This window comes from Netta rufina (genome assembly GCF_964035555.1).
Source record: "Netta rufina genome assembly, chromosome: 2".
NCBI lineage: Eukaryota > Metazoa > Chordata > Aves > Anseriformes > Anatidae > Netta > Netta rufina.
In genome coordinates, this window is record NC_140124.1 from 124694347 (window position 1) to 124721336 (window position 26990).

The 26990-nt window shown below is 37.2% G+C and overlaps 1 protein-coding gene across 1 annotated transcript in view; it reads right to left on the minus strand.

Moving 5' to 3' along the window:
• The window catches only part of NCOA2 (nuclear receptor coactivator 2), a 197257-nt gene that overhangs the window by 45274 nt on the left and 124993 nt on the right, over nucleotides 1–26990 (minus strand). Inside the window, exons 6-11 of the mRNA XM_084282656.1 lie at nucleotides 12556–12659; nucleotides 7482–7659; nucleotides 5914–6099; nucleotides 4939–5040; nucleotides 4673–4813; nucleotides 1206–1353 (exon numbers count right to left, since the gene is read on the minus strand). Coding sequence (XP_084138782.1) covers nucleotides 1206–1353; nucleotides 4673–4813; nucleotides 4939–5040; nucleotides 5914–6099; nucleotides 7482–7659; nucleotides 12556–12659 — 859 coding nt within the window. The remainder of the gene's footprint in view (nucleotides 1–1205; nucleotides 1354–4672; nucleotides 4814–4938; nucleotides 5041–5913; nucleotides 6100–7481; nucleotides 7660–12555; nucleotides 12660–26990) is intronic.

A 26990-nucleotide genomic window follows, 5' to 3' on the forward strand; every position in this document is an offset into this window, starting at 1 on the left:
TCCTACTTGCACAAGATAAGTGCAGATAAAGCTTCCCATTTTGCTAAAGCATGACAAGTGGAAGAACTGAAGCACACAAAGTAGTGGAGCTTGTTACTCCGTATTTGTTAGCTTAGGTGTAAAAGCAAAGATGAACAACGTTAACAGTAAATAGAGAGGTGGATTTTTAAAACCTTACTACAGTTTAGATACTACCAGTATCTTAAAAAAAAAAAAAAAAAAAAAAAAAAAAAAGCTCTACTTAAAAAAAAAAAGCACAAGCAAGTCTATTTTATTTGTAAGTATAAGTTTTAATTTAATAGTGCATTTTTAAACTTCAAATTTAACACTTCATGAAATATATTTTCACTAATCCAGACTAAACAAATTTTAGGCAGCTTTTGGTTTTCCAAATATACAACCTCTGTAAAATGGTTTCAGTTTTAATTATGTTTAGAAATGTTTTCTTCCTTTAAAAAAAATTGATAGTGTGTATATAGGAAAACAGCATTGCAATTATAATCAGCAAATAAAATTTGAAATACAATCTGACACAAGTGTACTGGTACATGCAATAACCTAATTCTACATTGAAATTTTGAAGTCTGTGATTACTTATCCTTGACTTTAAGATATTATTGCCTGTGCTTTTTGTTTTTATTTTTTCTTATTTATTTTAACTGATAGTGGTGCCATTTCACAGAATTGTATGCGTGTACCAGAAAAGAGAAGGAATGAAGAGAGACAAGGAGTTAAAATATGCAGTTTGTCTAAAATGTGATTTTAATAGTCATAATATATTCATTAAAGAGACCCAAGCCCAATATCTAACTGATTCTGAACATTAGGAATTTAATCCACCAAAGTTTTTGAGATTTAATTACATCCAGAAAATTTCTCGTGCCTACTATGAAAAGTACAGGAAATTAAAATACTGAAATTAAGAACATGAGATTAAAGAAAATTTTGTATGTTTAATGGAAGATCTCGATGTAAAAATCCAGCCTGCTGCTTGTAATACTGAAATATTTTCCTGCTCTAGTACTGAAATATGTATTTTCCTGTGGTAAGCGTTGATTAAAAAAAAAAAAAAATATGTTTTCATGCTATCTGTTTTAGGTCGACTGAAATGTCCATCAGCCTAAAACAATCCATTTGCTTTGGCAACTTTTTACTTTTGTTCTACCCACACTCTGCAGGGGGGAGAAAGAGCTGGTGAGAATTACCTGTGAAGCATATGCAGGGAGATGACAAGCTGAGGTTCACTAGTAGTCTGGGAACGGATGAGCTTGCTCTTTGTTTGGGCAGAAACTATAGTGCCATCAGACAAGGAAAACCGATAAACGGGACTGAACGCTAGTCCCTGCCTCAGCACTGCAAGCAAGAAAACAACAGAATTAATGAGAAACTCTATTACAGATAGCTTAGTCACTCAGTGTCTGATGTTCTAAATCCATCAGCACTGATACCGCAGCCACAGCGTAATTTTTCAGAAAAACAGAAGAATAATTTTGGAAATAAATAGAGGTGATGATGCATATAAAATAAAGGAACTCATATATTGTAGGGTGATCAAAAGAAAACTTATGAGGAGTGACAGCAATAATAGGGCAGATATTATGAAATACAAATTATTTCAGGAGTGGGTCAAGAAGCCCTTGATGTCCATATCACTTTTCATCTAACTCCTTTTGTTGCTCATACATTTTTCATCTGTATCACCTACATCAAGATTATTAATATAAATGCCTTTAGTTTCTAGATCATCTTTTTCCATTAGTGTCTACTTTCTACTCCCTATTGCTTGCTTAAATTATCTTATAACAGTTACTCTCAATAATACTTTAATTTAAAAAGTACATAAATCTCTTACACAGAAACAATTAGAAGTAAGAACAGCTGGAATAATAAATGACTACTTTTTGAAGAACAAATACAAAAATGTACAGCTCAAACAAATTAACTAAACTAAAACTGTGTCTGTGCTACCTTCTTCCAGTATTAGATGTGACTGCATGTCAGGTTTGGGGCTTATTTCACTGCACATACTCTGTAGCACTTAAGTTTTCAGTATAAATCTGACTTCACCAAATTGAGTTATTTAACTCCTGTAACTCCCAGCAACATTTCTTTCATTAAAATGGAAAATCATGTTGGGAAAAAGCTAATCTTCAAACATTGATTCTACTGTTGAAACCTTGCCATCAGTGAAACAAGCCTGAACATTTTAAAAGTCCAAAGGCTATTACATTAGGACCAAAGTTATGGCAGGAGGCAAATACTTCATGTCAGAATGTCCATATAATTGTTTAGGGGAAAAAACAGAAATAAAACACTACAAATACTGTTATTTTTTAGGTATGCATATTTTCTGTTTTGTTTTGTTTTTGAATTAATATTATCATCTGATCTTCATTTCGTTGCCTTTTCTTGTTTGTTTTTGTTATTTTTTCCTGTGATAATGAAAAGAGTGTTTTCCAAGCATGGCTTTATTAAACAGCCTTCACTACTGAGCTACCAGATTTTTCGACTTGCAGGACTGGCTGTGATTGCTTTCCTTCCCTGTCCCCCCACTGTTATATATTGTTCTGCAAGGTTTTAAAGTATTATTTAGGCAGTGAGAAAACAGGAAGCACAATTTAAACAACCAGAGGGGGTTTTCAGAGTAAAAATGTAAAGAAAAACAAAAACCTACAACTGTGAAACAATACAAAGCGAAATTTCACTGTTAGGTATGTCATTGTTTCAGTTTAACCTTTGGGCACCAGAAGGTCCAAAGCTCTTAACTTTAGCGTATACCACATCAGGAAATTCCAATACTCAATGCCAACAGGATACAAGTGAAATCTCTACTTAAATCATTTTCCAAACTAATTCTTTAAGCAAACAAGAATGTTTCCGTATTCCTCTTGAGGAAATGCTATTTTTCTGACTGTGGCCAATAAAAACTTGCCATATATTCTGCACTTTATAAGGAGAGTTAATTCAAAAGATTTTTTTGTTATTGTTTTTTGTTTGTCAAGCTAATGCCGATTTTTTTCCCACTGTATCACCGAATTACATGTAGGAGACTGCTACTTAATTTGCTTCTATTCCCAAACCATAATAAAAACCTAAGCGACTTAAAAAATGCAATTCTCTGTTGAATGCAAAGATGCTACTGTCCATGATATGCCTTGTTTTTCTTCTCTGTACTACAGGATGGGAACATTTCAGCCATTATTCATCTCTAGTACTGGATCCAAAGCAATTCCACAGGGTTTTCCTCCTCCTCTTATCACTTACTCTCTTCACTTCCACAAAAAGAGCCCCCTCATTTCAACCAACTTCACAGTTTATATGACTATCCTAAGCCTCTCCTGCAAAATGATACAGTTAAAACCCCCAAACATGTATATTTTTATCATTTCACACATAGCTGAGAGAAGAGGCACTCAAACCTCAGCACTGAGTGTAAGAGCTGCTAATTTGGTCAGGAATCCTTTGAAGAGGACTGAAGTAACACATGGCTGGATGCCACAACAGAAACACCTAAATCATACCTGTGCAGAATGATCCTTACCTGAAACTGCTCTTTCTCTAAATCCCTACTGCAACTCGAATTGCATACTACCCTCCTTCATCTGTCTGAAATCACAGCATAAGGTTGTGAGCTTTTAGCACTCCTCCTGTATATACCCCAAAAGCTGTTATATTAAATACCACAGTAATTTTGTGCCCGCAAATTCCCAAAATGAAGTTTTCATGAAGGCAAGATATATTAAAAACATATTAAAAAATATTGAATGAAAACTGCATGATTAAAAGGGTGTGTGTGCTTGTATGTATATTTGGTGGAATCCTTTGAGACTCCAACTACAATTTAGTATTGCAGACAGCATGTCAGTTGTTTAATGGCTGTTACAACTACCTATAAATCCTGTTCTACAAATATGAACCAAAGACTGATGCTCCTTCACTGGAAATGTTCTGGTTATTCTCAATTGATTTTGAAAGTACTTTCCAGTGGTTTATAAGGGGTTATTTGTTTTTAGTAATTTGGACCTGTTTTATTAGAATTAACAGTAACAGGGGTTAATGAAAAGAAAAATCCCCACCCAGTCACTACCACAAAAACCTCATGGGGAACCTTTCACAATGCAGTAGTTTCCTACAGCTTACCTTCCATAATCTTGACTGAGTAGAAGTGCTTGTGGTGAATCCTATAACACTTATCTGCTAGATACGGTACAACAATGTAGGGTGCCTGATAGCATGAGTGCTGCATCTTTGATAATTCACAGAGAGTGTTTCTCACAGGAAATGTGACTGTAAAAGTCCATTCTTTTTGTAGAGAAATAGAATGCAGGTCAATGAACTTAATGTGTAAGCTGAGATTCTGAAGAATACTGCGTAATGAACATATGGGGAGACAACATGCAAAGGTCTTGCTTTCTAAAATAACTGCAGTAATTTCAAGATTTAAAGCAACCTCCTGTATAGCACAGTTATAACAAGAAGGCTAAAACAAACAGGGAGAATGGTGTAAAACCTCTCTAGAGAGACCCATCAGTGCATTAGGGAAATAAGCTTAAAAAAGTGATTGTCAGTAGTTTATAAGTGTTCCATGTAGACATAACAAAGAGAACACAACCAATAGACACAAACGACAAACAATTTAAATATAGAAAGTGCTAAAAATATGAAACCTAACCTTCCTGGTGATGCCTCTTGGCAAAAGATATTTCTCCCTCATGCTGCGAATGGAACCTCTGAATACATCTTCTTACCAAATCCTCCCAGCCAGGTTTCATAGCTGCTCGCATGCTACTTGTGTCCAGTGAAGTTATTTTGCCTGAGATTAGATAAAACAGTTGTTACAGGAATTTCCCCCTTGGGGAAACAAGCAAACAAACAAAACCCAACAAAGGTATATATATATATATATATATAAAAAAAAAAAAAAGTATTTCACAATACCTTGTAGATCCTGGCGAGTAGTAAAGCTCTCTGATGAAGGAAGAAGTGGTCTTTCCTTCATTGGAGCTCTTCTTGCAACACAAATCAAGCAAGACTGCAAATCTTAAACAAAAATGTTACTTTAGTAATTTGTATAGATAAGAAAGGTTTTGTTTCCAAAAATAATTCAGAAGTATTTTTAGTACACTTTAATTCTTTTTGGACTAAAATAATATTTCATACCAATAAAAGGATACATAGAACTCAGTGGTTTTACATCTTCACTGTTTCCTATAACATCACAGGAGAAGTGTGTTTGTTTTCTTTCAAAGAAGAAAAATTATTCAAGGACTCCACCATGACCCACAGCTATTGGCATGTGTTTATGCATATACTTGTGGTAGCTCAACCTCTTGAAAGATAAATAATAAAAAGGAATACGATACATGCACAGAGATCAAGTTTCTTCAACACTCTCTGCTTTGTACCTTCTAAGACACATTTCTTAAACATGACCCAAATGCTTGCTGTCCCTGAGGAAGCAGCTTCATAATAAACCATTTTTACTTATCTGAATGCTTGAAATACAATCTAAGGAAATTTACCTGCTGAAGTAGTAAAATGGTAAAGGAAATGGTGAATCACAATTGTCTTTGCATTCTGAGAACTCAAAAGATTGCCAATTCAAACTTTTCTCCCAGTCTCTGATATTCTTCTTACAATTACAGGGGTATAAAATCTCATTAATGTAAATGGTGTTACTCTCAAACCATTATAACAGAACAAATTGGGTACATGTTAGTGAATATACTCATAATCCAACACGGAAACAAACTTCTACAGTTAACTGAAAAAGGGGAAACTTGCACCTTACACCTTTTTATTTTTTCAGAATTCAGAGGCCATTTTATCAACCATACCAGAACTGCTATCCTGTAACTATTTGAGATAGCATGGAAAGAGAATGTAATAACACAAATGGAAAGTGGCAATTACCTTCACCGTCCTCCTTGAAGGAATTTGGTTGAGAAACAGCAAAGCACTGCATAGTTTCATATTTCTGATGTGCTTCCTGGTTATCATGGCCTTCTTCAGAATCAGCAAGAGGTTTTACCAGCATCCGACAATTAAAGGTATGGCTATTACGCCTAGGAGTGTCACCAGACCAAGATCCCCCATTCACTGAACAAAGCAAAGATCACACAGTGAGATAAACCTGATAGCAATCATTTCTACAGCTTATCCATGGGAAATTAATCAAGGTGCTTTGCAAACTGGTCAGAAATCAAGCTAATTTAATAGCAACAATCCATTTTTAATATTAGAGTCCAAACCAGCAAGTAACAAGGTAATTTGTAACATTCTATATTTAAAAAACATTGATGTCTAATTTGTTCAGCCACTGTGTCTTTTTTAAGCATCTTATAATGACAGCAGTAGAAAAGCAGAGTAAAACTCTAAATATTGGTTTATGTAAAGGTGATAGAGTACAGTGAAAACCCTATTGGGTAGAGATAACTTATGGGCCTAGAATTAAAAAGGCAGTATGTAGGATCTGCCCATTGAATTAAAAACTGATCAGTGCAAAAGAGACAACAACAGTGTATAAAAAAGTCTGTGTCCAGATTAGAAATAGAAAGATAATAAACTGATATGGATTTTATAAAAACAAAAAGTAATGCAAGCAGGAACGTATTGAAAAACAGAGTCCCAGCTGCAATGGAAAAGACTGAAGGGATGACAACGACCTGGGTGGATAAAACTAAACCCTAACACAGTGCTTAAGATAAGTAAAAAAGGAAACAAAATCCTGCCATGCACAAATATAGGTAGTGGACATCAGTCAGAGCAAATTAATGTAACACCACATAAAGAAATAGAAGGGTCATATTTAAAATACTCTTCACTTGCCCTCTTCAGCCATAAAATGCAATAAAGGCAGTAATTTATGGGGCTTAGCCATTAAAAGTGTTACATTTTCAATTCTTCAGGGGTTTGTACACAAAGTCATAAAATGCTAAAGTGAATTACATAATAATTTTTAAACTGCTGTGAGTAAATGAGGAGTTCTGTATTGACTTTCTTTTTCTTTGCACCACTTCTAAAATATGATGACGATAAAACCAATATTAGTATGAATGCAAAAATGGCTGTAACTAAAATGTTTTCTGAAAGGGAAGGGTAAATATTGGTAAGACAAAAAACACTGTAAAAAAAAATAGCAAAAGGAGCTTTCTCATTTTGCATAAGATATCCCCCTCTTTTTTAGACGCTTTTAGAATAACCAGCCTAGAAGACTGACAGCTAAAAGAGTTAAATGCTGTCTTTTAGTGATTCACTCTAAAGATCCATTTAAAATATCAGTTAACAAATAAGGCAAGACTGAAAAGTGGAGAATGCTTTTCAGAAAAATATAAATCATTCATACAGCTGATATAATGCATTAAAAATAAATAGAATATGATGAAACCATAAGCAGTGGAAGGGCTTTAACTAAAGTTATGGAAATGCTGATTTATGAAACAAGTTAAATAAATAAACGTGTAAGAGGAAAACATATATACCTAAAGATTTTGGCAGCAGGATTTTGACAAATTCATTGTGGTCCCCTACATGCAGGATGCTATATATGCTTGTGTTCATCAGCTCTTCTTGGTTGTACCTTAGGTACTGCGTCACATTCTCAGAAACAAACATAACATTGCCTTCTGGGTTCACTACGAAAAAGAACCCATCCAGGGCCTGAGGGGAAAAACAAAAAGGCGAGGGGGTGGGGGGGAGAAACAAAAAGATATCCGATAAATAAATTCACACTTTAGAAGTTCTTTATGAAGCTTTCGGTGTCCATTCCAGTTCTTATATTCTTGTCATAGCAAAGTCCACAATTCATATTGAACATATTATCTTACTTATATCAAACCAGTTTAAAAGCACAGAAAGATGGATGCACACCTTGCAAAATGATGAAATCCATAGATGGAAACAAACATAAAAATCCAACACCGACAACAATAACAACAATAAATTTTGAAAAGGGAAGAGGCTGCTACCTATCTGCCTGCCTATGAAGCAGGAAACCTGGACTAGAAGGCAGTTCTGCTAAACACAGAGCCTGTTCACTCCTCCTTTCACCACAGGGAGACTGATCCTGGAGCCCAGGAAAACATTATAAGATTTGCTACAAGAAAGGCTCTCTCTGCATCCCCAGCAATGCATCTTGGTCCCATGGAGCCAGGAATGCAAGAACCTCAGGGTTATAAAGGAGAGAAGGGAAAGGAAGCCCAACCTGCCCTAAGGCTGAGGGCAGGCAGCGATCAGGGCAGCAGTGAGGTGTGCAGAGGATCCTGCAGCTTTAGTCCCTGCTCACAGGGCTGTTTTCATTTCCTTGTTTGACACCAGTTTAATTTCACCTTTTCATCTCAGCTCCACAATATTCTAAAGGACTTAAAACTTCTGCAAGGAAGTATTTAAATTAGGCGTTTCTTAAATTATGCTGATGGTTTCCCCTATTATTTCGTGACGGAGACAACACGGCTAAAGGATTCTTTCAGATACCTGCTGTACGCCATCTCAAACCTAAGCCAAATATTACATTGCTTCTACGTGATCAGCATAAAGTAAAAATCTGAGTATCAGTAAAACTTCTCATGTAAACTTTCTTTTTTCTTAAGATGCAAGCATGATTGTGCAAGCTAGAAATACTTCAGAGTACATCCCTCTGACTATATGTCATATGAGCAGATAAGGAGGATTTAAACTTAAAGCACCAAAGCTTTTGATCTAAGCATTCAATTAAGAATTAACCCCTGCAGACTTCTGCAGCTTTGCCTGATTTATTCACCTCTCTCCAAAGGGAGGTGGGAAATCACTGAAACAATTGTTAGTTTGCATTTCAGTCTAAAACCAGAAACTACTATATTGTGCCTCCAGGGACAGAGGCAAATCGGAAAACCTGGTAACCCGTGATTTAACAGATTTAAAAGCGAATGGATCCATACTAAGCCTGAACTTGGCTCCCTGTAAAACAGCTTAACAAGGAGAAGCTGCCACAACAAGTGTATACAGGCACGTGGCATTTTTTGATATGACCAAACTTGCATTCAACGCAACTTACGTGTTGGTGTTAACAGGCAGTTGTCAAGGACTCAGGCTACATATACATATTAAAAATGTTGCACACGACTGAGCACTTAGCAGACCCAGAAGGTGCAAAAGAGGAGGCCAAGCAGAAATGGTATTTCTCTCCTCAGCCACCTACCAGGGGCATAAAGAGAGGTTCACAGGGAAAAGACAAGACACAACAGACACAGGCTGCAACTCAGGAAACTTCATGGAGATCTATATTTAAAAAAAAAAAAAAAAATCACCATGAAGGTGGTCACATGTGGGAAGGGGCTGTCCAAAGAAGCTGTGAAATCTCCTTCCCTGGAGACATTCAAAACAGGGCTGGCCTCTACCCCAGACCACCTGCTTGGGACCTGCTCTGCGTGGGAGGTGGGACCCCACAATCCCCAGGAGTCCTCCCCAGGCTAAATCAGGTACCAGATCTGTTCCAGGGAGCAGTGGTGGACGCACATCATAAGAGCAGAGTGCCTGAGGTAATGCTTGCCAAATGCTCTGTGTGCGCTGCTTTTAAATTACAAAATAATAAAAGCAAAAATAAATGCACAAGAACATACTTTACTTTTCCTGGCTGCCTTTAAAGATAATCTAGTTTTTTTTCTCCTGTTAACTGTCACAAATTCTAATCTCTGATTTTCTTTTCCTTCTCTTTCTTTCTTCCTTCTTTCTTTTCTTTCTTTTTATATCACTACCTTCTTTTTGTTTCTGATCATTCTTGGTTCCTCCCGCTAATTCCATTACTGTAGCAAGCTCTCTCCTACTCACGTGCTTTCAGGACATCCATGCCATTTTCCTGGTGACTAGTATTTAGTTTAACTGATAAAGATTTACAAAATTCAATTAATTGAGGCTCTGAAGTTAATTTCTATCAGCATCTCTGCTAGGGATTGCTGTCTTAAAACTACATTTCACCACTGCTCGAAGCCAACATAAGCACAGCCTCTTTGGTTTAGTCCCCTCCACACCACAACAACTCCCTCCTCTCAGCAGCATTTCTGAGGACAGACAGAGCTAGACCAGGGAGATGAGCTAACCAAAAACTAATGTAAGAAAAAAAATGAGATGCTAGCCACATCAGTCACCCAAACTGGCCTGCTGTGGAACCACAGGGCTTTTAAAGCTGGCAGAAGGGTGTGGGTTTGGCTGAACTGTTCTGTTTGGCCACAGTCCACGCTTACATCAATTCAAAGGGATTGCAAAACCAAAGCCATAGCAGATGTTTATCGCAGTCCTAAGAAGACTTTCAAAGGCAGAGAGGGCAGGCAAGAGATTATTAGCGTTACTGGCATCCCACAATAATCTTCAGTTTTCCCTACTGTTTCCTACTACAGCAACTTAATTTGGCAAGGAATAGCTCTGGGCTGCTTCCTCACAGCTGCTTCTTGGGTTGACCACAGAAATGGTCATCTGAGCTTAGAGTAATACAGGCAGAACATGCCTTATAGGCCGGTTTCCCATTTCTTTCTATTCTGAGGCAAAAGCCATAATAAAATAGTATTTTAGGTAAGCAGAAGGCTTTTGAGCAAGTTAATGCACCAAGCCACTTAAATCTCTTAGAAGCTTCCACTTTTGCAATGATTTCTTAATTCTGTTCCCAGACGTATTCCACCACAATAAACAACTAGAACAATAATGAGGGCCTGCACACTTTTCTTCAGTGCTATTGGTACAATGGGGGAACAAATAATGGGCAACAAGCTGAAAGAGAAAACAAGAACAGATATTATTTGTGATGATATATTGGAATAGAAAACAAATCTGTGTTCACTCTGAGCTCTTGCCAGCTCTCTCAACTATTTTTTACGCTCCCTCTATATCTACTTTTCTGCTTTAACCAAGAAATATGTTAAAATATTCCTCAGAGGCAGCTGCATGATGAATTTTACTCACTTTCTTCAGCTGGAAACACTTGCTAGTTTGAGGATTCTTCAGTTTTATTCTTTAATAAAAACAGACAATTACGTTTCTAAACCAAATCAAGTCAGAAAGTGTTCATCAGCATTGCCATTTTTATGGCAATGTAAAAAGAGTAGATTTTTTAAGAGGTTGTATAAAGGGGTTTTGTAAAGATGAAATAACTTAATTGCATTTCCTTAAAGAGATAAAGACACAAAGAAAGTATCTGTAGTCTTTTCACAGTACATTTGTAACAACTTTCAGTCCTTTTAAGTTTCTTGTTGCAAGAAGACCACAGTTTATTAATTTAGTTCCACAATCTTTCGTTGTTAATATGCAATGCTATTCAGTTTTTGCATACCGTGAAGGAAAAATAAACTAAATGGAATAACGGAACAGACAGATGATTTTACATGTCATGTTTGCTGTGGTGGCTAATCATCTAAGACAAGCTAGGAATAAAAAATCTTATCCTTATTTTCCCTGTGACTAAAATAGGTCCTTACAATTAAATTAATAGGAACTTAAAGATAAGTTTTAACATAGCTGTGAAAGGGGTGGATATTTAACTTTGATAGCAAAAACAACAACATTCAATTCAGTGAGCATGTATAATAAAAATTAAATTAAATCAATTAATTTGTTACCCCAGCTTTTCAAAGCAGAATGTTTTCACTCCAACCTGTCTAATCTTCCTTATGTTTAGTAATATGCCTTTGGAACCTTTATTTCATATATGGTACTGAAAACTGTGTTTTCATTGATACTTAAAACTGATACAACATGCATCTTGTTACTGCAGCATTCAGAAATGACAGAATAGTTATGCTTCAGCCAAAGTTAGTTCCTTTAGCTAGATTTAGGGATTGTGTTTTATTTTGTCTGAAGCAACATTTATTCTTCCTTACAGGTAAAGCCCACTGCCAGAACAGGAATAAACAATTTGCAAGTGAACTTAGGCAGCTAGAGCAGTAGCACCAAAGGAAAGTAGCATACGATATCAGGATCCCAGATAAAATACCTATACAACATTACTACTACTGCATTTAGAAGCCAGGTTTTAACCATGCAGCCTTTTTGGATATCAAAATAACAGCTAGAATCAGGCAGAAACCTTAACTGAACAAACTGAAATATGTATCTCGAAAAGCCCTGCTAGATTTCTTACATATTCTAGAGGGAAAAGAGTAAAGCTGGAAATGCTGAAATAATAAATCATTAAAACTGTATAGCAATGACATACAATTTTAAAGGAAGTATTATTCATGTGTGCACTACTGCATCTGTCAGTTAATTGTAAGATACAGCAGCTCTTCCAAATCTGTCATCACAAATACAACATGCACATACAGACACAGAAGACTGTGTAATAAAGCAGCTGAATTCTCTTTCTCTGCCTCTCTGTTTCCCCCTTCATCCCCCCTCAAAGATAAAGAGAGTTTCAACACCAAACCCAACAGAAATATGCTGCCCATTCATAAATGCCTTAATCCTAAATTGCCAGGGTGGCTTGTATTGCTTGACCATTCTTTTACAGAAACCTCCAACTGCACTTTTTCACTTCATTTCATCCATGGGGGCAGAGAACTGGCTTAAATAAAGGAATTTTGTGCTCTTCACCTCAAGCATCATTGGTCCAAGTGCGTCCTTGTCGATGACACTCTGACCCGTAGATGATACATCTGCCTTTTGCACTTCATCTTCATTAGCTGCTGCTGCTTTTTCTGCAGTAAAGAAAACTATGTATTAAATGACAGAGCAGTGCTCATTAAGTGACACAGTAAGAGATCACGGAGTATTGAGACTAGCTATGAAACAGTTACAGTGCAACAATACTGGAAATGAGATCGAAAAAATCTCCCTTAATGACTCAATAGAAACATAACTAGTGTATTTGCTTCTCAGCTGTGAAGTTTGAAGACACAAATGAAATAATTTCTGCTTTTTCTCTGCTAGACGCTTTACTAAACTACAAAATGCATCTCTGGGCAAAGACAAGAGACTCCTTACGAAGGTGCGGTGTGTAATGGCCAGGATGAAGGCGTGTAAAGAGACTGAGTTACCAGAGCATGCAAAGCTCATAGCTACACAACTTTTCCATGATCACTGTATTTAGAAGAAAAAACACAAGTCTGCAATCTGCTTGGAACAGTACTGAGAAACAGTGGGCTCGTTTCTGCTCCAAGGCCTCTGGGAGCACATTTTTACTATCACATGATTTTTGTACTGTGTTATTTATCAGTAAATAAGATCATACAGATTAAACTAATTTGATAGAAATAAATACAGTAGAAATACTGATAACCCCTTCCTCTGCCACTTCAATATGAGTAAATTAAAAGTACATACAGTTTCAAGTGCTGTGTTTGAAAATTACAGGCAAGAATGGTTTAAGGTTTCTGGAGTACGAAGACACACATTGCAATGTATTATAACATAGAGTATCATAGTATACACAAATCCAAAGGTAAGGGGCATTCATACATACGGAAACTTTCAAATCAAGAGGGTTTACAATTCCTGTCAGGTAATGGACTATATTACTTTTTTTCTATTCAGTGAATTCATGTTTAAGGAAGAAATAATAAAAATAATAATAACACTATATAAAATATTCCACATTTTAACTTAATGAAACAAACAATTTTTTGTTACAAGTTCTATACACAGAACAACATTATTTTTTGAGCAAGTATGCAAACGTTAGGTCTATACTGCAATCTTTTTTTTAAACTTTGAATATTACACAATAGATTATTTTAATAAACATGAAATCTCATTTCAATTATTATAACAAGAATTTGTTCCTTCTACAGTGATAAATCAGAAGATGACTCATTGTAGGAATTAAAGTACCACGTGCAGGTAGACCAACGTGCTCTTGCAAATTCACCATTAGTGAAAATTAAAGTATCAGTTGTACAAATTAAAATGTACCCAAATGTATAGGATCTTCCACTGTCTGCAAATCTGCAATTCTGCAGTCAAATTTCCTCTGAACTCTTTCCTTGGTAGAGGTTATAAGGTCAATGATATTATACAGTGCTTAGACATAAAGCAAAGGAACTGCTTCTGAGAACCCCTGCGTGTTTTCCTATCTGTGGCCACCCGCTGGCAATGAGCCTTTGGTCACTTGGACTGTCTCATCCTGGATTTCTGGCATTTCTTGCTTTCATGAGAAAAGAATCAGGAAAATCTCAGGTGCCTTCTTATAGCATGTTCATACATGATATGACACAATTGTGAATAACGATGAAACAAAACTGTTCTGGAAAGGGATTGTTAAGAGTATTGGATAGCTCAAATCATTTAGATTAAAATAATCTGATAGAAATAAATGCACTAGAAATATTGATAACCCACTTTCCTCTGCCACTTAAACTCACCAGAATCTGTATTTCTGAGAACTGCAGTAGGCCTCCCCTCCCCACTCTATTCCACCCCCACCTTCTTTTTTTCTTTTGGCAAATGGCAGTGATTAGGTGTAAGGGAAAAAAAAAAAAAAAAGTAAAAAACAGTCCTTCACATATTACAGTGTAGCAGAGATGGTACCACATGATGATACAGTACTGAAAACATAGTCTAAAAATTGTAAATGAATTCTAAAAATAGGGTTGAGCTTTTAATAAAGTCAGCAACGATACTCGTTTCCCATCTGTTCCTGGTATCATAAAGTGATCCCTGGTTTCACACTGCAAACTACTATAATGGGTACGGATACCATCTTCCTGCTTTCATCCCCTCACTGCTGTAGCCAGTGATAGCATCTTGACTATCAGGGAACGTGGGATTATACTCCGTGCACCAGAGCTGCAGGGACAGCAGATGTGCTACAGCGATGGCGTGCAAGTATGTTCACCACATGACGTCCTGGTTTTATGGATTTACAAGGGCGACTTTTTCTGATTATTTCTCACATAATACAGAAGATTTGCTGAAGATTTTTTTTTTCAACTGCTACAGCCACAGAGTTCAGACAAATCACCAACAACACATCTATGTATCAAAAAACACTCTCTCTCTAAAAAAAAAAAAAAAAAAAATATGTCAGCTGCTCTCCTTTATGCACAGAGAGGCAAGGCTTTACTCATAGAAAAATGAAACAGGTTTTAATGACTATAATTAACATAGAAACTTCCAAGACCAGGTCAGACCAAGGATCCACCAAGCCTCATACCCAGTCTCTGAAAGCAGCTGGCAGCTGCCCTCTGGTTCCCCATTTCTTTGTTTTGACCCTTTGATCCCTGACCACTTCTGTTGTATCATCAGCTGTGCCTCAAAACCATTTGACTTCCCCATTTACCTTTACCTTAGCCAGCCTTTTCCACAGAAGTCCCAACCCTAAATGATCAACAAACACACCACTTGCTATAGGAAATGCTATAACAAATGTAAAAATATGAAAATGCTATTTAGGTATTATCTACCAGTTACAGTGACAACACATACTACATTACAACATTTGTTTAGGCATTACAAAAAGCATCGTAAATCACAAGTGCTCCCAAATGATGGACTTTATAATTGGATCTGTAACTTAATTGCGTAAGAAGTTAAGAGGCCAGAGAGCTTAGAATAGGCTTCATGTTCAGGCCACTGGTTCCTGTACATTTATTTAAGCAGCAGTTGTATAGGAAACCATGGCCACAGACAGCCTCATAAAAGCAGGTTCAGAGGTAACTTATGTTGATGTTATAATCTGCAGCTCCTGATAATGTTCAGCGGTGCAATAAATTAGCCAATTTTGACTGAAGTACAAAGCCCCTCTTGAAGACTTCATCAGCACATACAGGAACAGTGTGTGCAAGGACTGTCAGCAGTGTGGCCCTGGTGGCAAGCACAAGGAAGAACTTCAAATGCAAATATTTTCTTCAGCAATACAGCACGTGGGGCTAATTCAGAACAAAAATTTATTGCAGGAACTTTGGAAAAAAATAAATGATGCACGAATTTCTAGTGCTGAATACACTCATGTATTTAGTCACAAGTTTGTATTTTTTGCTTTTCTCAACAGTTCTAGCTTCTGGAGTTAAGTAGCAGTGTAAAAATGTAATGTTTGCTTTTCCTATTTTTACTTCTATCTTTTCTAGGTTCACTGGGGGCCTTGCAAACAAATCGAAAGTGCAGAAAGTTTATTATTTCTGCACTAGATGAATTATTTTTGAATACTAGGAGTTAGGAAAATAGCTGTATAGGCCCAACCTTGCAAAGCCTCTTGGAAACACTTTTTCCTGCTCCACAGGGATTGGTGGCATTACCCTGCGACTAGCCCTGGCCTCTATTTTTCCACTGCAGCCACATAACGTAGAGAGTGGGAGCTGGTTCCCTGGTCTGGCACCATCTGGCCATGCTGCCTGCTGCACCAGCTCTGCCCCTGTTGTAAAACACCGGGAATATATTACCAGGCATCCCAGGAGCGAGGCAGCACTAACAGAGTGGAGATTCAGTACGGAAAGAAATATAGCCTTAATGTTGGTAGAGGAAGAGAGAGGGGCAGCAAGGGGCTCCTCTGCAAAGGGACTTCTCTGCTGGAGGTTGAGCTGCAGCACCCACCCCAAGGGTTTCAGCGGAGAGGAAGTGTAAATTAGAAACAGGATCCATCCTTATGAAAACCGCTACCAGGGATCAAGAGTGTTTTATCTAAATTACAGCGGAATAAACTTCACGCACATGAAATAATTATTAGCTCCGCTCAGTTAAGAATTTAGCCTAGAGAGCAAAAGAAATTTAAATAAAATGGAAGTACCCTTGAGAGAGATACTACAAAGAGTATATACATTCAATTATGTAGCATTTTAGTGATGTATGTAATTTAGACTTTAAACTGTGAATACGTTTACAATTGTGTAAGTAGTAATATACTGAAACGCATGTTAATATTTTCAGTTGGATATTTTCCTATTATTTTTTTTTTCTGTATTATTACAGAGAAGGAAGATGGAAAAAAAATCCAAAACCTTTACAAACATTTTCTGGCAAATTTATCAGCGGGAATGCCTGAAGCCTTATTTGAAGCTCCATCCAGATTCTGAAAGCAAACCTTTGTGAAATCACATTAGTTTAACAGAAATTCCTAAACTAGTAAGAGAGAAGCCAAAAGCAATAGTTTGAAATCTCCTGCTACATGTAAACTTAAGAAGCCTTCCTCATTTACTATCGTTCACTTGCCTCCCAGCTCAGGTTCTCTCAGCTCTGTCTGCATTTCTGACAGCAGACTCTGAAGTGCTACTGATGGGCATCACCTTCTCTTGGTTGTGTTTCAAACACTCCCTTCCTACAGGTGGGTAATCAGGCATGGCAGAACTACCCAAAAAGCTCTCTTTGTCTTTATCCATGCCCTACTCCAACTTCCTTAATGAAACCAGCTACAGAAATATTTCCCCCTTGACACTCTGCAAAACCAAAACACATTTTCAAAGTAAGAACAAAACTGTAGCCCCTTTAGGTACTGTGAAAAGATGAAGCATACTCTGAAAGAGAGAATTTGCATCTACACACATTTGTCAGAGGAGAAACACCTCAGGTTCTTCACAGAGCAAGAGGAGCAAAAGAGAAATGTCAGTGAAGCATTGCAGAGGGCAGGACCCATGTTCTACAAACTGCCGAGGAAAGAGGTGAAGAGAAAAAAAATGGAGCGGGCAGAAGCAAATTTATTATCCAATACTGTTTAAAACAGGTTTTCTCAGATGCCTCGTATAATTCATGTTCTTCATAATTTTCTGGAATTACTATTGAAATGTCATACTCATCTAAAATTATATACTCTCCCTTTATAGTAATAGGTAAAAAATATAAGCAAAGAGATTTATTATAAGGGGTACTATTAAGTTCAGTTCTGCACATTAGAAAATCACATGAATGAAAAAAGACCCTTATAATTTACAACAGTAACAGCAGCATCACTTGAAAGTGACTGTATATGCTTAAACATGCAATTAAATTTTACAGTGCGACTCTCTTGAAAACAACTCATCTTCTCCATTTTTTCTATGCATTAGCTAACTACTTTTGCCTGGCCTCATTCATGTTTGTGAACAGGCTTAGGCTGTGTGATCCTCCTGACCTCTCCTGAGCTGCTGGCAAAAAACAAAATGCAAACAAACAATCATGGAAAGAGTAAAAGTATACAAGTGGCCAAAGACAATGTCAGATACAGTATTAAAAAGTAATGCTAACATAAACCAGAAAGAATAATGCTTGGGCAAGCTGCTAAGTTTTAGTTGACATTAACTTTTTAAATATTAGATTTGATAATGTCTATGATGATTTCACAGAATTTCACAGAATTTCTAGGTTGGAAGAGACCTCAAGGTCATCGAGTCCAACCTCTGACCTAACGCTAACAGTCCCCACTAAACCATATCCCTAAGCTCTACATCTAAACGTCTTTTAAAGACTTCCAGGGACGGTGACTCCACCACTTCCCTGGGCAGCCTGTTCCAACGTCTAACAACCCTTTCGGTAAAGCAGTTCTTCCTAACATCTAACCTGATTTGCTAAGTAATAGTATTGATGGTGGTTGTGGACTGTAGGTTTTCCACAGGAATACGGCTGCACAAACGTGAAAAAAAAAACAAACAAAAAAAAAAATACACACACACAAAGAACAAAAACAAAAAAACAAATGAAGAAAAGCAAGCTTGTATTTGGTAACGTGAGTGGTTTTGGATCATGACACGTGATGAAGCAAAGCAGTGGAGGACATGTAAGTTATTCTGATGCTTGGTTAACCACAGGGAAAGCAGCTCTGCCTCATAGCTGTGCAATTCATGCTGCTGCAGCCCATGGCTCACAAGGCACTCAATATCTGCGTGCACATTTCTTAGCTGGTTCCCATTGCCTCAACACAAGTTGTTTTTTCTTCCTGAAACCAAGCCATTTTTCAAAAGACCACTGTCTAAGAAAAAGCAACTATTTCAGTAATCAATTTTAAGACCAGCTTATCCTATGCCTATGAATAAAGTTAGCTACTATTTTAGGGAAGTGATTATGCAGTGAGGTTGCTCTTTCATCACACAGCACACATCTGTCCAGAGCAAAGCCGCCATTAGACTCCCAAATACATTTTTCACACAGAAACTATAGTTCAAGTCTTACAGGAAAAACTATGCAACATCTCAGGAAGGTTTTAGGAGGTAAAACAAGGGAGAATTATGCATCTGCACCGAACTAAAATTAGAAAAGCTGCCATATGGCTCTGTGAAGCCAGCAGCACGTTCTTATTCATTAGGAAGCATTCTGCTAACATAAAAACACAAGGCCTTCCTGTGCTCTCCAAATGTGTTTATCTTTTCAACATTAATGCACGATATATCATCAGGCTGCTGAAATCTCCTGCAGTGCATATTAAAAAAGCACAGCTGCACTTTTTCTCAGCACGTTTATTCAGTGCGAGCCATCTAAGAGCACAGCTTTGCCCAGATCCCCGACACACAGCCCTCTTGTTACAGCGGGGCTCAGCTCCCCTTCGTGTGGACAGGTCCAGCCCATGGGGTTGAGCCTCACGGTTCCTACCGCTGGTGGAAGCAGGCTTACATGGCAAATGACTCTGTGGATTAAGCTGGAAGAGGCTGGGAAGCTGTAAGCTCAATTACTCGCTCAGGAGTAATAGCACTTACAGCTCCGTGCCTTGCTCTTTGCAGGATTTGCTGCAGACACCTGCCCTGTGTTCCTGTGGCAAAGAAGCATCACTGGCTGTGAGGAAAGCTTTGTGTTACCTCAAAAACAGCAAATACATGACAACATTTCCTGGAGCTTTTTAAGCTTTGAGTGAAGTCTGATCTTAGAAAATTTAGAAACAGCAGCCAGTGCCACAACACCAAAAGTAAATTAATGACTGAAAAAGCACGATGGATTTAGGAACAGAAACAAACTGAACTAATAACACAAAGTCAGTAATTTCCATTCTGCTAATAATTTTGACCATTCTCTATCATTCTTTTTTGTTCAAATCATCATTTTTTTCACCCTGTACAACTTCCATTGGAAGGGATGTCTGTGAAATAATCCCCCTCAGCTCAGTTAAATTTGGAGGTATTCAGGACATCAAGGACAAAAATCATGAAATTCAACTCACCAAGAACAGTATTTAACTACTGGACAGAAAAAAAACAAGTATCTCTGTATGTATTTTTGCTGAATACTTTAACATGCATTTTACAATTGCTTTTTTCTTCTTATCATTATTCTCAATGTCTCATTTATTTTCTGCCATCACACTTAGGATCCCTTTTATTCTCTCATTATTACAAAACTTAATGGACTACTACTTGCAATTTGAACAAAATAAAAAAAAAAATAAAAAAAAAAAGCAAAAAAGCTTTTCTGCAATTCCAGGCATTACCTTGGAAAAGTAATGCCTGTCCCCTGTCCCCTGTCCACCCATGCAGGCAGGTGTCCTTTGCTGGGGCAGCAGTGGCAGAGTCCCCCAGCCCTGCAGCCGGCTGCTGTGGTTGGGATGCCACAGTGCCACACTCCCAGCACAGTGCTTGCTCTATTCAGAGCACTGAGCCTGAGTCTCACCCTCTATAAATATATTTAAATACCTTCTCTGAAGATCACTAACTATTTGATTTAACAGCAAACACTTTGACTTTTTTTAGAGAAATAGCATTATTTGTAGAAATATGCACCTACTATTCCCATATTTATCCACTGTTTAATGCAGCAGCAAGGATTATTAAAAATCTGGGATGACCAGGAGGTCACTAGTTTCAGTTAAGTGCTTCTAGGATTGGGAACTGAACTAAAACCCAGAATTACAACCCACTTGCTGCTGCTAAAAGCAGAGTTGAAGAATAAATAGTCACAGGCAGGACCCCAAATCCCTAATGATTTGCTCCATCCCCAACACACAATAAAAATACAAAACAACACAGCAAGTAAAACAATTTCCCTGCTGAAATTATTTCTAGTAAGCTTATTTATCAGTAAAGATGCAGGAAGACAAGAGTCATCCTGCTATTTCAGTGAAATCTAAAACAAAGCCTTAAAGTAGCCCTGGATTCAGAAACTACTTCTCACCCAACACCTCATTTTAAACTGTGATGATATTTCAAACTACCACACGATGAGTGCAAAGTTGTTTTGTTTTTCATAAAGATCTCTTGAATGTGGAATTAAGCTTCCATCACAACCTTTGTCTGAATCTGCTGCAACATTGACCTTTTCCACTAAGTTTTCAAAAAAAAAAAAAAAAGGGGGGGGGGTAACGGGGGAATGCAACAGGATGCAGCTTTACTCTGCAGAATTTTCAGACAGTTCTTAGCTTATTAAAATATTTGTATATTTTCAATATATGCTTTTAAATAACATCAAAAGGGTGTGCTTCACTCGCAAACTGACAAATCAAATGTGTGTGTGTCTGTATTCCTATGTTTTTAAGCAACATTCTTTCTCTTTTCTACAAAAAGACCACTAACACTAACCTTCCAGCATGTACTGTGTATCCAGAGAAAGAGCATAAATAAATTAATCATCAAAGGTGTTGCCTGCCCAGGAGACTTGCCTATCAAAAGGCCAAAATCCAAGATAGTGCTGAGGATTATAATTTTTACTGGTTTAAAATGCTGGTTTTTTTTTTTTGTTTTGTTTTGTTTTTTGTTTTGTTTTGTTTTGTTTTTTTTTTCCCCTAGGAAACATGACGTAACTGGTGTAGGCTTGGATCCCTGATTATTTGTGATGCAACTTTTCAATATTTTAGAAATGCCTACAATACAGCACTTAAACAACTAAAGAGTACTCATTTTAGTTAAATACAGTGGCCATCAATGCCTTACACAAAAGTACCCTCACTTTAATCACTCACTGATAAATTCCAGAATCATATAAGCACATTCAAGTAGCTGTAGTTGTATACATAGACAAGCACATATGTTCAGGAAACACTTTTGTTTCTTGGTATTTAGCTACTTCAAAACACTCATCTAAACTACTCTCCTGTACATACTAACAAATGCTATACACCCATCAATGTTGCTTTATAATCTGTTACATTAATATGGATTAATTTCAAAAGAAAAGGCCTAGCCAAATGACCTTTGCGCTGAAATATTGGATACAAATATTTGGCATCACCAGTTTAACAGAGTACTTATTTTCTTTGGTATATACTGAATTAGGACAGAAAATGTTACTGTACTTTTTGGCATTAAAATTTTTGTAAGGCTAGTTATTTACTTAATGAATAACTTCATCTTGTTTTGATAATTCATCTCTAAAAGCAGTATTAATATGAAATATCTAAATGGTGGGAGCCCAATGTTCTTTAACGTTTTGGCTGCACTGATGTTTTGAAAGATAAGAAATATGGCAGGATCTGCAAATTTAGTTCAAAACAGGGCTCCATTGCTGTCTCAGAAACAATGTATTGCTTTCACAAAAGTTAACAGCCCTCCACTTAGTTATTCAAAACATAAAAACCACAGGCAGGATTTTGAAAACAGATATTCATGGGTTAACACTCTTTAGACTAGAACATGCAGATATAATTGCCAAGCTAATTAAACCTATAGGTTTCCAAAACTTAGGCCAAAATAGCATACTGCTAAGGAATACTAATCTAGCCAGGCTCCATTTCTCGAAGCCTTATTCTTACGTACTCAACCAACTGTTAAAAGGAAACAGATGACTCCCTTTCTTTGAATGCCACATCACCATGATTACAAAATATCTTCTTTATTTTAGGATGCTGATGATAAATCTTTGTGACATACCAGATCATTCACAGTGACATGCAAAGAGCTTTTTGCTTTTATAAATTGCCATAGATGACTGCAAAAGTTTTCAAGAGACCCAATATGGCGCACCGAAAAAAAATGTGAAGGATCTAGGGCTCCCTGTGATCTTTGTGAAGGAAAAAGTTTCCGTAATGAAGTGTAGGCCAAAATGGAGCACAGATAATTGAAGACAGCTAAGGAAGAACAGAAACAAGTTTAATTTAATGTGCCCATGCTAACATGGAGAACAAGGCTCCTACTGCTTCTAATAGTACAGATTATAGGAGATAAATCTTTTATGAAAAAGCTCTAAATCATTAAGGACAAGTAAAGTTTTCTTCCTATAATAGCTCAGTGTTCAGAAATAGACACTTGGGCCCCTTCTCTTGCTTGTCTTACCCATCATCACAGGCCCAAGCCAAATGTTTAAGTGAATTTAGACAGCAGTGTTCCTATAAATGCAAGGAAAGTATAAAGAAAAACAAAAGCTTCCTAAAAGAGCCTATTTTCTTCTGCATGATAGTTACTTAAACAAAATTTAAAATCCAAATCTGTTATGAAACTGTGTGTGAGATTCATTTCATATATTTCAATATAGACTACACCGCTTCAGGTATGTCAGTGGCATGGTTATGGCCAGGATAGCGTTAATTTTCTTCAGAGAGGATCGTACGATGCTGTGGTTTGGATTTTTTATGAGACTAGAGGTGATAACACACTGATGTTTTTGTTGCTGCAGAGCAGTGCATACACAGAGCCAAGGACTTTTCCACTTCTTGTGCTGCCCTGCTAGTGAGGAGGCTAGGGGTGCACCAGGGGCTGGGAGGGGACAGAACTAGGACAGGTGATGCCAGTGGCCAAAGGGATGTCCCACACCATGTAGCATCATGCTTGCTCAGCAATAAAAGCTAGGGTAAAGAAAGAGGAAGCAGGGGGACGTTCAGAGTGATCGTATTTGTCTTCCCGAGAAACCATTACACGTGATGAGCCCTGCTCTCCTGGGAGTGTCTGAACACAGTATCATGTAAGATATTCTCTAAAATGATTTTTTTTTCCATCATCCTAGAAAAGTTTGGCTTATCTTGTTGCTAAGATTTACATCCAGACAAAGTCACTTTTAATCTCAATGAATGTTCAATTTACATTAATTTGTTCTGTCAGATTTTAAAATGCCTGCTAATAGAACTGATAGTTACAAATGGGCTCCCTCCAATAGACTGAACCATTCTTACAACATAATTAATTAGACGTTATCATTTCTTGCTCTCTATTTCACAGTCATGAAGTAAGGATCTGCACCCAGTCTTAACTGGCACTATAATCCAGTATATTAATTCATAAACAGAAAAATAACTAAAACCAAGTAGTATTGCTTTCTCAATTTTCTTAGCGAGCTTTGTCAGCTCTCCTCTGAGAATAAATTTTGACCTGCCTTAAAACCAAATGGTTCCCTTAGCCATGGATAACCAGAAGCTCAGGGAAAAGTATGCTCCATGTCATGGATATGGATGCTACTTCACCAGGCTGGGAGGGAGGTGCCTCCATTTGGTGACAGCATGCTGAACAAAACGTGGCATCAGACCAGAAATGTTGAACCGTAAGGTCTGACTCCAGTCACAACCCTCCTTTATACCAAGGCTGGTAATGCTGGCCTACAGCAAAGCCCATGTATAAATCAGATCAGATGTCATAATCCTGAAACTTCTCCTCAAGTCAGCAATTCATTTACTGTCATGCAAAAGGAAACTTAGGTAGCCACTCCTCACTTCACCCATGTAAGCTCTAACAGGCGAGCCTTTTTAAATTTATTATTTCCATAGGACACTGGGTCTGCCTCAGTTTAAACATTTAAGGATGATGTTTTTTGATCTGTAAATCTAAATTCTAAACCCTTTTTTAGACCTGAGCTAAAGTCCTTATAAAAAACAACAACAACACGAATCTTTGGTTTTAAGCTCTTAAAATAAAGGATATATGCCCCTTGTCTGAGCTTCAAAGAAAGAAAAAATGACAATGCCCCTGACCATTACAGAACTCAGGTAAAGTTTTCTCACACTGCAACTCACCATTAACCTGAGAAAACCAATATACTCCCTCAGTTATAATGAATAAAGGTTTTATGGACTGACTTCTCAACCCGTATCACTGATACACAGCAAGCAAGAAAAAAGCTTACTGGGCATCTTTACAGTTTAGATTGCCAACTGCAAACACATAATTATATTTTGAACATTAAGAATAACAGCCCAACAAGCTGTTTTATAAATGTCCAGTTAAAATCAGCATCTCCAGCAGTTAGACAGATGGTGTCCACTTAGAAGCTTAATAGCAATTACAGTAATCCTTGATATTGATCACTGTAACACTCAACAACTTGTTAGTAAAATTTGTCACATTTCTTAAACTATTTATATTTCTTACTGCAGCACTAAGAGAAAAAACAACAACAACAAAACAAAAACAAACAAACAAAAACAGTGTCAGAGAGACAAAAGTGAAAGGAATAAATCCATCACAGGTATGGTAATGCTGGACCCCAAATTAAAACTGCAGTGAAGGCATGAATCAGTGTAACCAGGGAAGAAATTAAAAATAAAATGCAGAATTACTAAAGATGAGAGGAAATAAAGCAACAAAAGCTGAAAAATAAAGCCTTTTAAGAGCAAAAGGGAGAAACAAGGACAGATGAAGAAAATCCATTCAACAAAAATACTGATTTTGACAGCTAGTCACTGAGAGCATTGCATTCAGGAAAGTCATGTAAGATATATATTAAAAAACATAACTAAAGATAGAAAAATAACATTCAAATATTTCCTCCAAGCTGAGGAGGTAAAAGGTTTTGTAGAAGTGAAGGAAGACAGGAAAAATATTGCGTTATTGGCACAAAATAGCTTTATATTTTTCCGTGCAACACCAAAACAAACAAAACAAGAGAAATCTAAATGAGGGTCCCTCTGAGTTTTCCAATCTATAATTAGAATTTACAACCTTGACATCTCTTCCTCCTCTTTTTACATTTCCAAGTGAATCAATTGTTATATTTAAGCACACTTCCTCTTCCATGTTGAACGTAGGCCCAGACCTAATCTGACATAAAATAACCCATCTCTGGAAGATGTCTCTCTCAGAAGGATCATGGGAACTGCAGGTTGTTCCAAGTCTTTCTAGGAAATTGTGCCTCAGAAGAAAAAATAACCAGTAAAAGGATAGTTCTCTTCATACTCACACAACTTCAAATGACAAGGGACCACTATACCTGCCTAGCCAAATCTCCCTAATGCAACCCAAAATGTTTCACCATGCGATTATTGCATTATGCCAAGAACTTCCCTGTGTTACAGTACGTGTTTCAAAAGATATGCAAATCTGATTGGGAGGACTGATGAAACTCACCAAATCGTCCATTATGTTGCTTCAAATTTCAAATAACTTTTTACTCAGAATCTGTGCCTCTTGTACGAGTTGACTTTGGCCACAGATTCCAGCTATTAGGCAGTATACTGCCTCTTGCCTGTTAAAGAGTCCTCTGTGGCAGGCAGAGTGCATAGCTCCATTTTGCCTTGTGTCAGAACCAAGGCAAGGTTTGTAGGGAAATGCCTTTCTGCTTCAAGATGAATGGAGCCTAAATCAACAGAGGTACCATACTGTTGCTTGTTCTAAAGGGACACATGGATACTGTTTCAGATAATACAGCAATATCTGTAACATATCCAGTTTTAGAGTATCTTCAATTATTTCTACTCTGAAATTTTTCAACTTCAGCAGAACTTAAATTCATTTATGTACTCTCCTTTCTCCACCTCCTTATATTTGCTCTCAACTTACCAGAGTTGTCAAGAGTGGATTGCTTTCAGAGGAAAGAGAGAGAGCGTGTGTGTGCAAGTGTGTAGTGCACACACTAGAGCACCTGTTGCCTTGTAAAATACATACAGATGTGCCAACACACTTTAATGATAAAAGGAAACAGAAGGCATGTGTGTCTTGGCTCTCTAACCATCTGTCTAAGGACATTCACTAGGAGCTCAATGGTGTATATCGCAGAACAAGTAAATGATCATTTGCCATGTCATCTTTCAAATTTCAGTCTTTCTATATTTTTCCCCCATTGCACACTGTGGGTTTTCATAAAAGAAACCGAAACCTGAAGTGTTAGCTGTTTTTCATATCTTCAGTCATTTCATTTGCATGGACCCTTATTTCTAACTAACCGTGCAGTTGTCCACATACAGAATCTTTGCAGCAATATGAAAAGGCATGACTTAGAACAGATGCAATTATCTTGGTTCCAGTTTGAACACAGAGCCTTTGATCAATATGTCTTTAATGTGCTGCAAA